The sequence below is a fragment of the Schistocerca cancellata genome, chromosome 4 (assembly GCF_023864275.1).
Source record: "Schistocerca cancellata isolate TAMUIC-IGC-003103 chromosome 4, iqSchCanc2.1, whole genome shotgun sequence".
In the NCBI taxonomy this organism is placed as follows: domain Eukaryota; kingdom Metazoa; phylum Arthropoda; class Insecta; order Orthoptera; family Acrididae; genus Schistocerca; species Schistocerca cancellata.
In genome coordinates, this window is record NC_064629.1 from 137187378 (window position 1) to 137201688 (window position 14311).

Sequence of the window (14311 nt, forward strand, 5' to 3'; positions counted from 1 at the left end):
GCTTCCAAAGGCTAAGATCTGGTCCCAAGTCAAATTGTAAAATGATTAGAAAACAGAGTTTATAAGTTCAACGTCTTCACAAAAGGAGACATGATGAAGAAAATAGAAAAATTCCGTTATATCATTGGCACCACATACAAAATACTGGATAAAAAGATAAGGAAACAAATTCAAATAAAGTTCTATAAAGCAATCACAGTACAATACGTATTACATGGCAGTGAAGCAAGCAAAATAGCAGCTCGAAATGAAAACGAGTAACTTACTATTGCCTACACATAGAATAAAGGTTACGGTAATCAGGCGATGACACAGTGTTAAAAGTAGTATCGAACTGATTTGATGTTGTAAAAATAATGCAGAGTCCAAGTAATAAGAGATGAAAGAAAACAGCACATCTAAAATAATTAAAAACGATAGACCTATAGACTAATAGGGAAAGTGTCATGAGATAGACCAAGAAAGAGGCTGAGAGTCCAGAAAAACAATAAAACGCGTGTAACGTAGGAATATAACAAGAAGACATATTCAACACCTGAGGATACAGGAAGAAAATATACAATATCTGTAAAACTACTCACACTTTCTAAATCGCAGCTAGCCGCAAATTTGAACGACGGAAAATGCAAATTACTGAACAGCGTACAGTTTACCGTTCACATCATGGAGCCTTTGCAGAGAGGTACACGCCAACGCGTCTGTCTACAAATGATTGAATACCAGTTTAACTTGCAGACGTGTATTGCTTTGGAGGCAACACGAAGCTCGTTATCATCCATCAAGGATCCAACAATGGGGATCATCAGGAGCAGCAAGTGTCTGATTAGCGGATGCACAGAATTCCATATGTTTCCACATCGAGCTGAGGCCAGGCATGTCTACGGGTACAACATCTTTGAGGCATGTGAAAACTGCTATGTCGCTACAGTAGGTGATAGTTTGAGATCGTCTCGGGAGTGGCTATAAATGAGAGAAAACAAATTTTTACGACAAGGGGAAAAGTTCTCGTCCCTACACAGAGATTACGTTCATGAAATTTTGCGTTTGTCATGTATGGTACGGAAGTTAAGCATCAAAATGATATTTGCAATATTTTAATTTAAACTCTTGCGTTTTGTGTAATTCATTCAAAGGTACAAATTAGAATACATTGTACACTACTGGCCATGAAAATTGCTACACCACGAAGATGATGTGCAACAGACGCGAAATTTAACCGACAGGAAGAAGGTGCTGTGATATGCAAATGATTAGCTTTTCAGAGCATTCACACAAGGTTGGCGCCGGTGGCGACACCTACAACGTGCTGACATGAGGAAAGTTTCCTACCTCCGGCCGTGGTGGCCGAACGGTTCTAGGCGCTTCAGTCTGGAACCGCGCGACTGCTACGGTCGCAGGTTCCAATCCTGCCTCGGGCCTGAATGTGTGTGATGACCTTAGGTTAGTTAGGTTCAAGTAGTTCCAGGTTCTAGGGGACTGATGACCTCAGATGGTATGTTCCACAGTGCTCAGAGCCATTTGAGTTTGAGCCAAAAGTTTCCAACCGATTTGTCATACACAAACAGCAGTTGACCGGCGTTGCCTGGTGAAACGTAGTTGTGATGCCTTGTGTAAGGAGGAGAAATGCGTACCATCACGTTTTCGACTTTGATAAAGGTCGGATTGTAGTCTATCGCGATTACGGTTTATCGTATAGCGACATTGCTGCTCGCGTTGGTTGAGATCCAATGACTGTTGGCAGAATATGGAATCGGTGGGTTCAGGAGGGTAATACGGAACGCCATGCTTGATCCCCACGGCCTCGTATCACTAGCAGTCGAGATGACAGGCATCTTATCCGCATGGCTGTAACGGATCGTGCAGCCACGTCTCGATCCCTGAGTCAACACATGGGGACGTTTGCAAGACAACAACCATCTGCACGAACAGTTCGACGACGTTTGCAGCAGCAAGGACTATTAGCTCGGAGACCATGGCTGCTCCCTGCCGCCGCTGGATAAGCAGCTGCAGCAGCAAGTCGTATACTCCTAGCTCACCCATTTGTTACATAGTTTAATTCTTAATTTCTTTGCGTGTTTTTGGTACTTGCATTGTTTAATTCATAAATTTCGGGCGTATTATAGTATTTGAGAGTTGTAGCATCGCGTTTTAGTACTCGAATAGTGTTAAATCGCGTAGTCTCCTTCCGCCGCCGAGCAGTGTGTCAGCAGTGCACAAGTGGCAGCATTACTGCATTTACTAGGCAATCTTGTATTTTAATAACCGTTTCAATTTTGTGTCGTTTTCTTTGCGCTCTCTGTAGATTAGTTCAGACGTTCTTTGCACAACAGTTTTTAGCATGGATAGGGACTGCAACTGCTGTGTTCGGATGCAGGCTGAGTTGGCATCCCTTCGCTCCCAGCTTCAGGCAGTGTTGGCTTCGGTCACACAGCTTGAGGCTGTTGCCAATGGGCATCACTGTGGGGGTCCGGATGGGGGTTTGTCGGGGACGGCCAGCTCGTCCCACGCATCCCCCGATCGGACTACGACTGTGGTTGCCCGGGATACTGCCCGCATTGAGGCTGATCCCTCACCTGTGGTAGAGTGGGAGGTCGTCTCAAGGTGTGGCAGGGGGCGAAAGACATTCCGGAGGACTGAACGGAAGGCCTCTCCAGTTTGTCTGACGAACTGGTTTCAGGCTCTGTCTCAGGCTGATACTGATCTTCGGTCTGAGATGGCTGCTTGTCCTGTTCCAGAGGGTGCCCCTCAGTCTGCAAGATCCGGGCAGTCGCAGAGGGTGGGCTTACTGGTAGTTGGGAGCTCCAACGTCAGGCGCGTAATGGGGCCCCTTAGGGATATGGCAGCAAGGGAGGGGAAGAAAACCAAAGTGCACTCCGTGTGCATACCGGGGGGAGTCATTCCAGATGTGGAAAGGGTCCTTCCGGATGCCATGAAGGGTACAGGGTGCACCCATCTGCAGGTGGTCGCTCATGTCGGCACCAATGATGTGTGTCGCTATGGATCGGAGGAAATCCTCTCTGGCTTCCGGCGGCTATCCGATTTGGTGAAGACTGCCAGTCTCGCTAGCGGGATGAAAGCAGAGCTCACCATCTGCAGCATCGTCGACAGGACTGACTGCGGACCTTTGGTACAGAGCCGAGTGGAGGGTCTGAATCAGAGGCTGAGACGGTTCTGCGACCGTGTGGGCTGCAGATTCCTCGACTTTCGCCATAGGGTGGTGGGGTTTCGGGTTCCGCTGGATAGGTCAGGAGTCCACTACACGCAACAAGCGGCTACACGGGTAGCAGGGGTTGTGTGGCGTGGGATGGCCGGTTTTTTAGGTTAGATGGCCTCGGGCAAGTGCAGAAAGGGCAACAGCCTCAACAGGTGCTGGGCAAAGTCAGGACATGCGGGGACCAAGCAGCAATCGGTATTGTAATTGTAAACTGTCGAAGCTGCGTTGGTAAAGTACCGGAACTTCAAGCGTTGATAGAAAGCACCGAAGCTGAAATCGTTATAGGTACAGAAAGCTGGCTGAAGCCAGAGATAAATTCTGCCGAAATTTTTACAAAGGCACAGACGGTGTTTGGAAAGGATAAATTGCATGCAACCGGTGGTGGAGTGTTCGTCGCTGTTAGTAGTAGTTTATCCTGTAGTGAAGTAGAAGTGGATAGTTCCTGTGAATTATTATGGGTGGAGGTTACACTCAACAACCGAGCTAGGTTAATAATTGGCAGAACAACTGAGAGAAAATTTGGAATACATTTCACATAAATTTTCTCAGCATGTTATGGTCTTAGGTGGAGATTTCAATTTACCAGATATAGACTGGGACAATCAGATGTTTAGGACGGGTGGTAGGGACAGAGCATCGAGTGACATTATACTGAGTGCACTATCCGAAAATTACCTCGAGCAATTAAACAGAGAACCGACTCGTGGAGATAACATCTTGGACCTACTGATAACAAACAGACCCGAACTTTTCGACTCTGTAAGTGCAGAACAGGGAATCAGTGATCATAAGGCCGTTGCAGCATCCCTGAATATGGAAGTTAATAGGAATATAAAAAAAAGGGAGGAAGGTTTATCTGTTTAGCAAGAGTAATAGAAGGCAGATTTCAGACTACCTAACAGATCAAAACGAAAATTTCTGTTCCGACACTGACAATGTTGAGTGTTTATGGAAAAAGTTCAAGGCAATCGTAAAATGCGTTTTAGACAGGTACGTGCCGACTAAAACTGTGAGGGACGGGAAAAACCCACCGTGGTACAACAACAAAGTTAGGAAACTACTGCGAAAGCAAAGAGAGCTTCACTCCAAGTTTAAACGCAGCCAAAACCTCTCAGACAAACAGAAGCTAAACGATGTCAAAGTTAGCGTAAGGAGGGCTATGCGTGAAGCGTTCAGTGAATTCGAAAGTAAAATACTAGGTACCGACTTGACAGAAAATCCTAGGAAGTTCTGGTCTTACGTTAAATCAGTAAGTGGCTCGAAACATCATGTCCAGACACTCCGGGATGATGATGGCATTGAAACAGAGGATGACAAGCGTAAAGCTGAAATACTAAACACCTTTTTCCAAAGCTGTTTCACAGAGGAATACCGCACTGCAGTTCCTTCTCTAAATCCTCGCACCAACGAAAAAATGGCTGACATCGAAATAAGTGTCCAAGGAATAGAAAAGCAACTGGAATCACTCAACAGAGGAAAGTCCACTGGACCTGACGGGATACCAATTCGATTCTACACAGAGTACGCGAAAGAACTTGCCCCGCTTCTAACAGCCGTGTACCGCAAGTCTCTAGAGGAACAGAAGGTTCCAAATGATTGGAAAAGAGCACAGGTAGTCCCAGTCTTCAAGAAGGGTCGTCGAGCAGATGCGCAAAACTATAGACCTATATCTCTGACGTCGATCTGTTGTAGAATTTTAGAACACGTGTTTTGCTCGAGTATCATGTCGTTTTTGGAAACTCAGAATCTACTATGTAGGAATCAACATGGAATCCGGAAACAGCGATCGTGTGAAACCCAACTCGCTTTATTTGTTCATGAGACCCAGAAAATATTACATACAGGCTCCCAGGTAGATGCTATTTTTCTTGACTTCCGGAAGGCGTTCGATACAGTTCCGCACTGTCGCCTGATAAACAAAGTAAGAGCCTACGGAATATCAGACCAGCTGTGTGGCTGGATTGAAGAGTTTTTAGCAAACAGAACACAGCATGTTGTTATCAACGGAGAGACGTCTACAGACATTAAAGTAACCTCTGGCGTGCCACAGGGGAGTGTTATGGGACCATTGCTTTCCACAATATATATAATGATCTAGTAGATAGTGTCGGAAGTTCCATGCGGCTTTTCGCGGATGATGCTGTAGTATACAGAGAAGTTGCAGCATTAGAAAATTGTAGCGAAATGCAGGAAGACCTGCAGCGGATAGGCACTTGGTGCAGGGAGTGGCAACTGACCCTTAACATAGACAAATGTAATGTTTTGCGAATACATAGAAAGAAGGATCCTTTATTGTATGATTATATGATAGCGGAACAAACACTGGTAGCAGTTACTTCTGTAAAATATCTGGGAGTATGCGTGCGGAACGATTTGAAGTGGAATGATCATACAAAATTAATTGTTGGTAAGGCGGGTACCAGGTTGAGATTCATTGGGAGAGTCCTTAGAAAATGTAGTCCATCAACAAAGGAGGTGGCTTACAAAACACTCGTTCGATCTATACTTGAGTATTGCTCATCAGTGTGGGATCCGTACCAGATCGGGTTGACGGAGGAGATAGAGAAGATCCAAAGAAGAGCGGCGCGTTTCGTCACAGGGTTATTTGGTAACCGTGATAGCGTTACGGAGATGTTTAACAAACTCAAGTGGCAGACTCTGCAAGAGAGGCGCTCTGCATCGCGGTGTAGCTTGCTCGCCAGGTTTCGAGAGGGTGCGTTTCTGGATGAGGTATCGAATATATTGCTTCCCCCTACTTATACCGCCCGAGGAGATCACGAATGTAAAATTAGAGAGAGTAGAGCGCGCACAGAGGCTTTCAGACAGTCGTTCTTCCCGCGGACCATACGCGACTCGAACAGGAAAGGGAGATAATGACAGTGGCACGTAAAGTGCCCTCCGCCACACACCGTTGGGTGGCTTGCGGAGTATAAATGTAGATGAATGTAGATGTAGATGCGGTTACTCTTGGCGCTGCATCACAGACTGGAGCGCCTGTGATGGTGTAGTCAACGACTGGGTGCACGGATGGTAAAACGTCACTTTTTCGGATGAATCCAGGTTCTGTTTACAGCATCCTGATGGTCGCATCCGTGTTTGGCGAAATCGCGGTGAACGCATTTTGGAAGCGTGTATTCGTCATCGGCATATGGCGTATCACCCGGCGCGATGGGTTGGGGTGCCATTGATTACACGTCTCGTTCACCTCTTGTTCGCATTTACGGCACTTTGAACAGTGGACGTTACATTTCAGACATGTTACGACCCGTGGCTCTACCCTTCGTTCGATCCCTGTGAAACCCTACATTTCAGCAGGATAATGCACTACCGCATGTTGCAGGTCCTGTAGGGGCCTTACTGGATACAGAAAATTTCAGCAGGATAATGCACTACCGCATGTTGCAGGTCCTGTAGGGGCCTTACTGGATACAGAAAATGTTCGACTGCTGCTCTGGCCAGCATATTCTCCAGATCTCTCACCAACTGAAAACGTCTGGTCAATGGTGGCCGAGAAACTGGCTCGTCACAATACGCCAGTCACTACTCTTGATGAACCGTGGTATCGTTTTGAAGCTCCATAGGCAGCTGTACCTGTACACGCCATCCAAGCTCTGTTTGACTCAATACCCAGGCGTATCAAGAGCGTTATTACGGCCAGAGATGGTTGTTCTGGGTACTGGTTTCTCAGGATCTATGCACCCAAATTGCGTGAAAATGTAATCACATGTCAGTATAATATATTTGTCCAATGAATACCCGTTTATCATCTGCATTTCTTCTTGCTGTAGCAATTTTAATGGCCAAGTTTGTAGTAACAAAGTTCTTGGTTTGGATGGTTTATTAGTAACAGAACTCCAACCAAAGCTGATGAAGAGTTATAAGAAGCCTGCTTCTTCGATTTAACAGATAAAAGATGGAAGACTGGATTCAAACGTTTCCTTACTGCCTTTGAAAATGCAGCTCGTCGAGGAATACCCAAAACTTCTCCCTCAGATGAAATTATAAAGAAAATGCATACTGTGGGATTCATTAGCAAAGGAAATAAATTCCCTAAAAAGAGTCTGCGATCAATTTAGGTTCCTGACAATAAAGCCGAGTAGATCGCTTAATTTATTTTCATTTATTATGTCATTTAGACTACTGCCATCATCAGGTCTGCAGTTAAGATGAAATTAGCCTTTTCCACATGAACATGGTATGCTGTATAATCCCGACTTTGCAAGTGGGTCCCTTTGCCGATCTGAGACACTTTTTTAACTTCTTTGTCGGTTTATAAATAGTCCTTACGCCAAGTTTGAGCAATATACGACAGGCTCCCTCCGTCGCTCTGTGACAGTATGGCAGAAAGCCCCTACCCGACATTTCTTTCTCCGATGTATCACTTCGCCGAGTGTTTGATTCTGTGACACTCCTTATGTAACTGGTGGAGTACCAAGAGCTCCTCAGAACTCTTTGTAGGTCGCATCTCGTGTCTGAGGTTCTGCGGCTCATACAGGGTGTTTCAAAAATGACCGGTATATTTGAAACGGTAATAAAAACTAAACGAGCAGCGATAGAAATACACCGTTTGTTGCAATATGCTTGGGACAACAGTACATTTTCAGGCAGACAAACTTTCAAAATTACAGGAGTTACAATTGTCAACAACAGATGGCGCTGCGGTCTGGGAAACTCTATAGTACGATATTTTCCACATATCCACCATGCGTAGCAATAATATGGCGTAGTCTCTGAATGAAATGACCCGAAACCTTTGACAACGTGTCTGGCGGAATGGCTTCACATGCAGATGAGATGTACTGCTTCAGCTGTTCAATTGTTTCTGGATTCTGGCGGTACACCTGGTCTTTCAAGTGTCCCCACAGAAAGAAGTCACCGGGGTTCATGTCTGGCGAATAGGGAGGCCAATCCACGCCGCCTCCTGTATGTTTCGGATAGCCCAAAGCAATCACACGATCATCGAAATATTCATTCAGGAAATTAAAGACGTCGGCCGTGCGATGTGGCCGGGCACCATCTTGCATAAACCACGAGGTGTTCGCAGTGTCGTCTAAGGCAGTTTGTACCGCCACAAATTCACGAAGAATGTCCAGATAGCGTGATGCAGTAATCGTTAAGGATCTGAAAAATGGGCCAATGATTCCTTTGGAAGAAATGGCGGCCCAGACCAGTACTTTTTGAGGATGCAGGGACGATGGGACTGCAACATGGGGATTTTCGGTTCCCCATATGCGCCAGTTCTGTTTATTGACGAAGCCGTCCAGGTAAAAATAAGCTTCGTCAGTAAACCAAATGCTGTCCACATGCATATCGCCGTCATCAATCCTGTGCACTATATCGTTAGCGAATGTCTCTCGTGCAGCAATGGTAGCGGCGCTGAGGGGTTGCCGCGTTTGAATTTTGTATGGATAGAGGTGTAAACTCTGGCGCATGAGACGATACGTGGACGTTGGCGTCATTTGGACCGCAGCTGCAACACGGCGAACGGAAACCCGAGGCCGCTGTTGGATCACCTGCTGCACTAGCTGCGCGTTGCCCTCTGTGGTTGCCGTACGCGGTCGCCCTACCTTTCCAGCACGTTCATCCGTCACGTTCCCAGTCCGTTGAAATTTTTCAAACATCCTTTATTGTATCGCTTTTCGGTCCTTTGGTTACATTAAACCTCCGTTGAAAACTTCGTCTTGTTGCAACAACACTGTGTTCTAGGCGGTGGAATTCCAACACCAGAAAAATCCTCTGTTCTAAGGAATAAACCATGTTGTCCACAGCACACTTGCACGTTGTGAACAGCACACGCTTACAGCAGAAAGACGACGTACAGAATGGCGCACCCACAGACTGCGTTGTCTTCTATATCTTTCACATCACTTGCAGCGCCATCTGTTGTTGAAAATTGTAACTACTGTCATTTCGAAAGTTTGTCCGCCTGAAAATGTACTGTTGTCCCAAGCATATTGCAACAAACGGTGTATTTCTATCGCTGCTCGTTTAGTTTTTATTGCCGTTTGAAATATACCGGTCATTTTTTAAACACCCTGTATATTCGTCTTGCTCTCGTTACCAGCATATTAATCATACCTCTTTTCGGCTCGCATGGTGATTTGACAGTTTGTGCAGGTATTGGTCCGTTTGTGTCGGTTTTCTAAACGCGCTTTGTCCCGAGTTTTCACCGTACCACGTAACCAGCATATCTAGAAAGGGCGACTGTTGGTCGTCCTCTACCAATATGATAAATTTTATGTTAGCACGGAGACTTTTCGGGTGTCTTAGGAAGTCTCCGAGGAGTTCCTCACCATGGTTCCACACAACGAATCCTTACCTCGTATCTGTGGTACAGATACGAGAACAATACCTTCTCTAAATTCGAACACAAATTCTTTAACTGACTCTTTGATTTCATGGCTTTTTATGTTATTTTATGTTAAGCTGTCTACGTTGCATCAGTAGCTCACCTCTATCGGCACACAACATTTTGAGTACACGGTAATTTTGTGATCTTTTCTCGCTCTATGGAAATCAGTACGTAATAAAACTGTAATTTGAAGCTACACGTAACAGAACTCCATGAATTTTGTGTGACTGACGTACATGATGAAATACACAAAACTCTTTCATTAACTATCCACCCCTGCTCGTGCAGCGTAAAGCGCAGCGCGTTAGCTTGCAAGACTGGGAAATTAGCCAAACCCGGCTCGAATCCGCGCGGCAGATTAACGACCGTGCGCTGAATACGCCGGCCAACTTGAATGCGGTATTTACGCGATTTCCCACGCTCGTGTGGGAAAATGCCGGGTTGGCCCCCAAATTCCGTCTCAGAGAATATGATATACAGACAGTTAAAACGTGATAGCACGCGAAACTTTCACGATTTGCAGACAGATGACGCGAATGACTTCCCTACACGGAATAAGAAAATTTTATTCGTGAAGCTCTTCTCAGTATCGTCAGTACTACAGTACTCTTACTTCTGTTAACAATGCTATGGACAAATAATAGTGTCCCCATCACGTACTGTACGGCGTTGAGTTCAGGGCGCGTTTCACTGCAATTCTCCCGTAGGTGTGAATGAGAAACTGAATAGGTCGAGATTATTTCAGGAATCTATTTAACGTGGACATCCTGACGTTACATTTAAAAGCCGTACACTCGTCCTCTCATAATGTGTAACAGACCTTGCATGTACTGTACGAGTAGGCACGAATTTATAACTCTGCCCTCTGACTCCTTCTGTTTGGAGAAATCGACAGAAGCCGATAGAACCCACGTGCATTTTTGGTACCTTATGAACACAGTTGTGGATACGCCAAGGACCACTTCTCACTAATTGAAACGTGTCGTTGGCAGCTAGATCTCCAGACCCTGCTAGATTAGAGCTACTGTCTCGAGGGCTCGTACCAAAAATTTCCTTTACAGTTGTCTTAAAATTCGAGAAAACATGTCTGTGCACAATGTTACGCCCTACAATAAAAAGTTGTTTAAATTAAGAGTATAATGAGACAGAACAAGAGAAATCTGTGTGCTATAACGAAACGGAATTCCTTCGCAGTTCTAGCCTATCTCTTGTTGCAGGCACAATGCTGAACTTAAACATTATAACTGTGTGATAAAACTCTTTGCAACTGTAGATAGAAGTTAATGCTGAGTTCTGAGGATAACGACTCCAGTCGATTCGTAGGTGGCAAGCATCCAACCCCAAAACGTTTTGGGTCATCTGAAAAATTTGGCATGCCGCACTTCTTTAATACAGGCTTATTATTGCCTCCCACGCCGTGCTGAAAACAGTGGGGAAGCAGTTTCCATCTCTATTAAAGCAGTTTCCCCCATTATTAAATCGTCGACCCGGAGATGAAATTTATTTGCGAAGACGTTACTTCCGCAACGGATATAAATCTTCTTAATCTGGATAATTATATCAATATAAATGCAAGGGACAATTTTTCTGTATTGAAGGCGTTTCCTCCTATTTATCCCATTAATGTATTTAAAATAGTACTTTTGCTAATCAGTATCAAGAATCAGATGTACTTGTAATGTATTTTCAGTTGACTGAACTCATTTGCTCATAACTGGAACAAATGCAAGTAAGTAGCAAACTTCTGAATCCATTATAAGAAGTTGTAACCACAAGAATGTCATTCCAAGTAAGTCCTGGTAAAAACTAATATTTGGAACTATTCACTCAGAAAGTTGAACGAGACCCAACTTCCTTCCAGATTACTGAAAATCCATTACGTAATCAACACCAAACCTATCGGTATTACTATATAACTAATAGTAGTTGCTGTCTGGAAAGGTCTGATATACTTTACTGATAAAGGGAAAAATCACAAAATTATTACAAGAAAGAAATGGGGAGGATCCAGAGGCAAGTTGAAATTTTCAGCTGGTACGTGATGCATACGCACTTGATTGGTTCAGAAGATAACTAACCGCGATGGACAAGTACCTAGGTTCGAATCCCGGTCCGGCACACTTTCTTGATTTGTCACAAATGATTATGACAGCAGAATCAGTGAATTTCAGATTCAAAGAGGTGAACTCGCAGGAGTTTCATTTCACACTATCTGCAAATATCTGAGTAAATATTTGTATCGGACTAAAGCCGTTTCATATACGACGAGTTTGTAATATGTAAATCTGGAAATTGGTGTACACAACGTTTCGTAAATAAAAAGTTGTATACATTCATAATTTTTCATTTCCTGAAGTTCTGCTGCCCGTGCGCCTGTACGATTGGAATTACTGCACTGTGGAAGTACTCGGGAGGTTGCATCACAACCCATGCAATAAAGAATATATTTCTGAACGTAGAACTTTAAACGTTCGCACAAAATGCTTGTAATGTGATCGAAGAACTGAATTTAAACACGGAATGCGAATTGTTCGTTTTAAAAGCCATTTACATTGAGTAAATCATATCTTCCAGTTTTGGTGAATGGAAAAGAGAAACCAAAGGCACGAAGTGTCCATAAAACGTTCTGCGTGACATTTTCTTGGTTGCATCACAATCACTACATAGGTAACACGTGTTTGCGAGCTCATTCACTTTGTACTAAAAAATGTCGACAACCGAGCTCCAACAAGACCCCGCCATTCAGTGTGAATGTTATCTGCTTTATATTCATTTCAGAAAATCATTTTGAAGTCTGGAATAATTCATCCGCTGTTAAAACAATTATACCAGTCCTTAGAATTCCAAGAGCGAGCGCAGTCTCCACTTATTTTGTTCCTGTACGGCAGAAGAACTTGACACATATCTTTACCCCGTGACTGTAATTTATATATTTATTCTCGTAATTGATATTTACACATTACTTGGAAATTTCCTAATTGTTGGCTACTTGTGTCCTATATATCTGATAGGTAAATGAGGAACCAACCTGATATTCCTCTAAATAAGTTGACATGAGTGAAGCTACAAACTTAAGCATCAGACATTAATCATAGGAAGCTATGTTATACTTCCGGATATTTGAACATATAAATATCAATATTATTTAATTTCGCAGTAGGTTTTTACAGGGTAGACAGCATGCTAATTTCTGATAACTTTCAAAATTAAATTATTTCATTTTTTCAGGGGTCGCAGAAAATTTCTCTTGCTTACTCACCCAACAAGCCAACAACAGTCAAGCAAATTCTCTGGTAAGATGTTAAACAGTAAATTCTGTACGAAATTTAGCGTTAATACACTACGGTATTTATGTTCTAAAAGGCTTCGAAAATGTGAATGAAGATTGTTTATTATTCCTTTTGCTGCTGTTGAGATTATATCTTTTGATTATAATCTTGCACATGACTTTAACTGCAAAATTTTATTTTAATAAACAGTGGTGCCTATGTAGTCAATGCAACTACGTTTTCTTTCTTTCACAACCTAACACTAAGTGTCACTCAGTATAAACGAGTTATGTGTTGCAGTTTCCAGGCACTGGCCTGAACTGTCATTTCTTCCACGATATAAACTGTTGCTAATTAAAGGAAACATTTTTGTTTACAAGAAAGAACTGAAGTCATTCATATTTTGTAACGCTGTGTCCAAAATATGTCGAGCTTTAATATTAAAAACAACGTGGAAAGTTTAATCTTCTGTTTTCATATCGCATGCAGCAACTTCTCTTGTGTGGAGAAACTGGACAAGGGACCAAGGGAAATATTTACACCTGATTTGCAGAAGGTAACTGAAATCACATAAAGTATAATTTGTGTATGTATCGTAATGTTTTTAAATTTTTAAGTTTCTGTGTTTCATAAACCTCGGCACTCATATGACATATGGAAATTATGTATGCATTCGATGTGCCGATTGTATGCACAATTTTCTCACATTGCAGTACGTTTTTCAAGAAATCAATCTCTATTTACTGTGGAGTGATAATATTCGACCTAAGACCTCTTGGACACTCGAAAATAAGAAACTGCATTACACAATCATTTTCATCCCTTAAGAAGGAATACTGTAGTACTTTACAGTAAGGTCTGGATAATTCACTGCCTTTTCGGGTCTCTGAAGCCTGAGAACATTTGTAATTCCCAGTTTAGAGCGTATATCACGAAAGTTCAAGTAACTTTCGGGAATGCAGCCCGGTGCATTCGTAGACAACCGCCTATATTTCGACAGGTGACCACAGTGTCATTTTCAATGCCAGACTGCAGCAAGTAAGCGTTGCGCAAGTGAATTTAAAACCTTAGTTTTCATGGCAGTTCCGGAAAGATAACACACACACACACACACACACACACACACACACACACACACACACACACAAGCATGTGCTGTAAACACTAGCGCCACCATACAACCGAAGATAATCGATGCCAGAAGTTATCGATAGTGGAAATTACTAAACAACGGGTGAGATAACATTAATTCTTTCCCTCTGGTGTTGACAAGGGAGAGAGCAGGAGCCCACGCAGAATTTAAGCAAAAACCTCCACCTCTATTTATGAGGTTACTTGCTAAGTGAATGTCTACTACTTCCTATATAGCACTATCTGGAATAGCTGGAAGTGTGTGTCCAAATCTCCGTGTTGTTAAATTCCATAGGATGACCGACACCAAGACGATGTTGTGCAATAGCCGATTTGTTCGGCTGT

The 14311-nt window shown here is 43.4% G+C and overlaps 1 protein-coding gene across 1 annotated transcript in view; it reads left to right on the forward strand.

Annotated features, from left to right (window-relative positions):
- Positions 1 to 14311, forward strand: part of LOC126183925 (GTPase-activating Rap/Ran-GAP domain-like protein 3) — a 662070-nt gene that overhangs the window by 456240 nt on the left and 191519 nt on the right. The window contains exons 6-7 of the mRNA XM_049926272.1: positions 12795 to 12859; positions 13325 to 13391. Of these exons, the coding sequence (XP_049782229.1) occupies positions 12795 to 12859; positions 13325 to 13391 (132 nt within the window). The remainder of the gene's footprint in view (positions 1 to 12794; positions 12860 to 13324; positions 13392 to 14311) is intronic.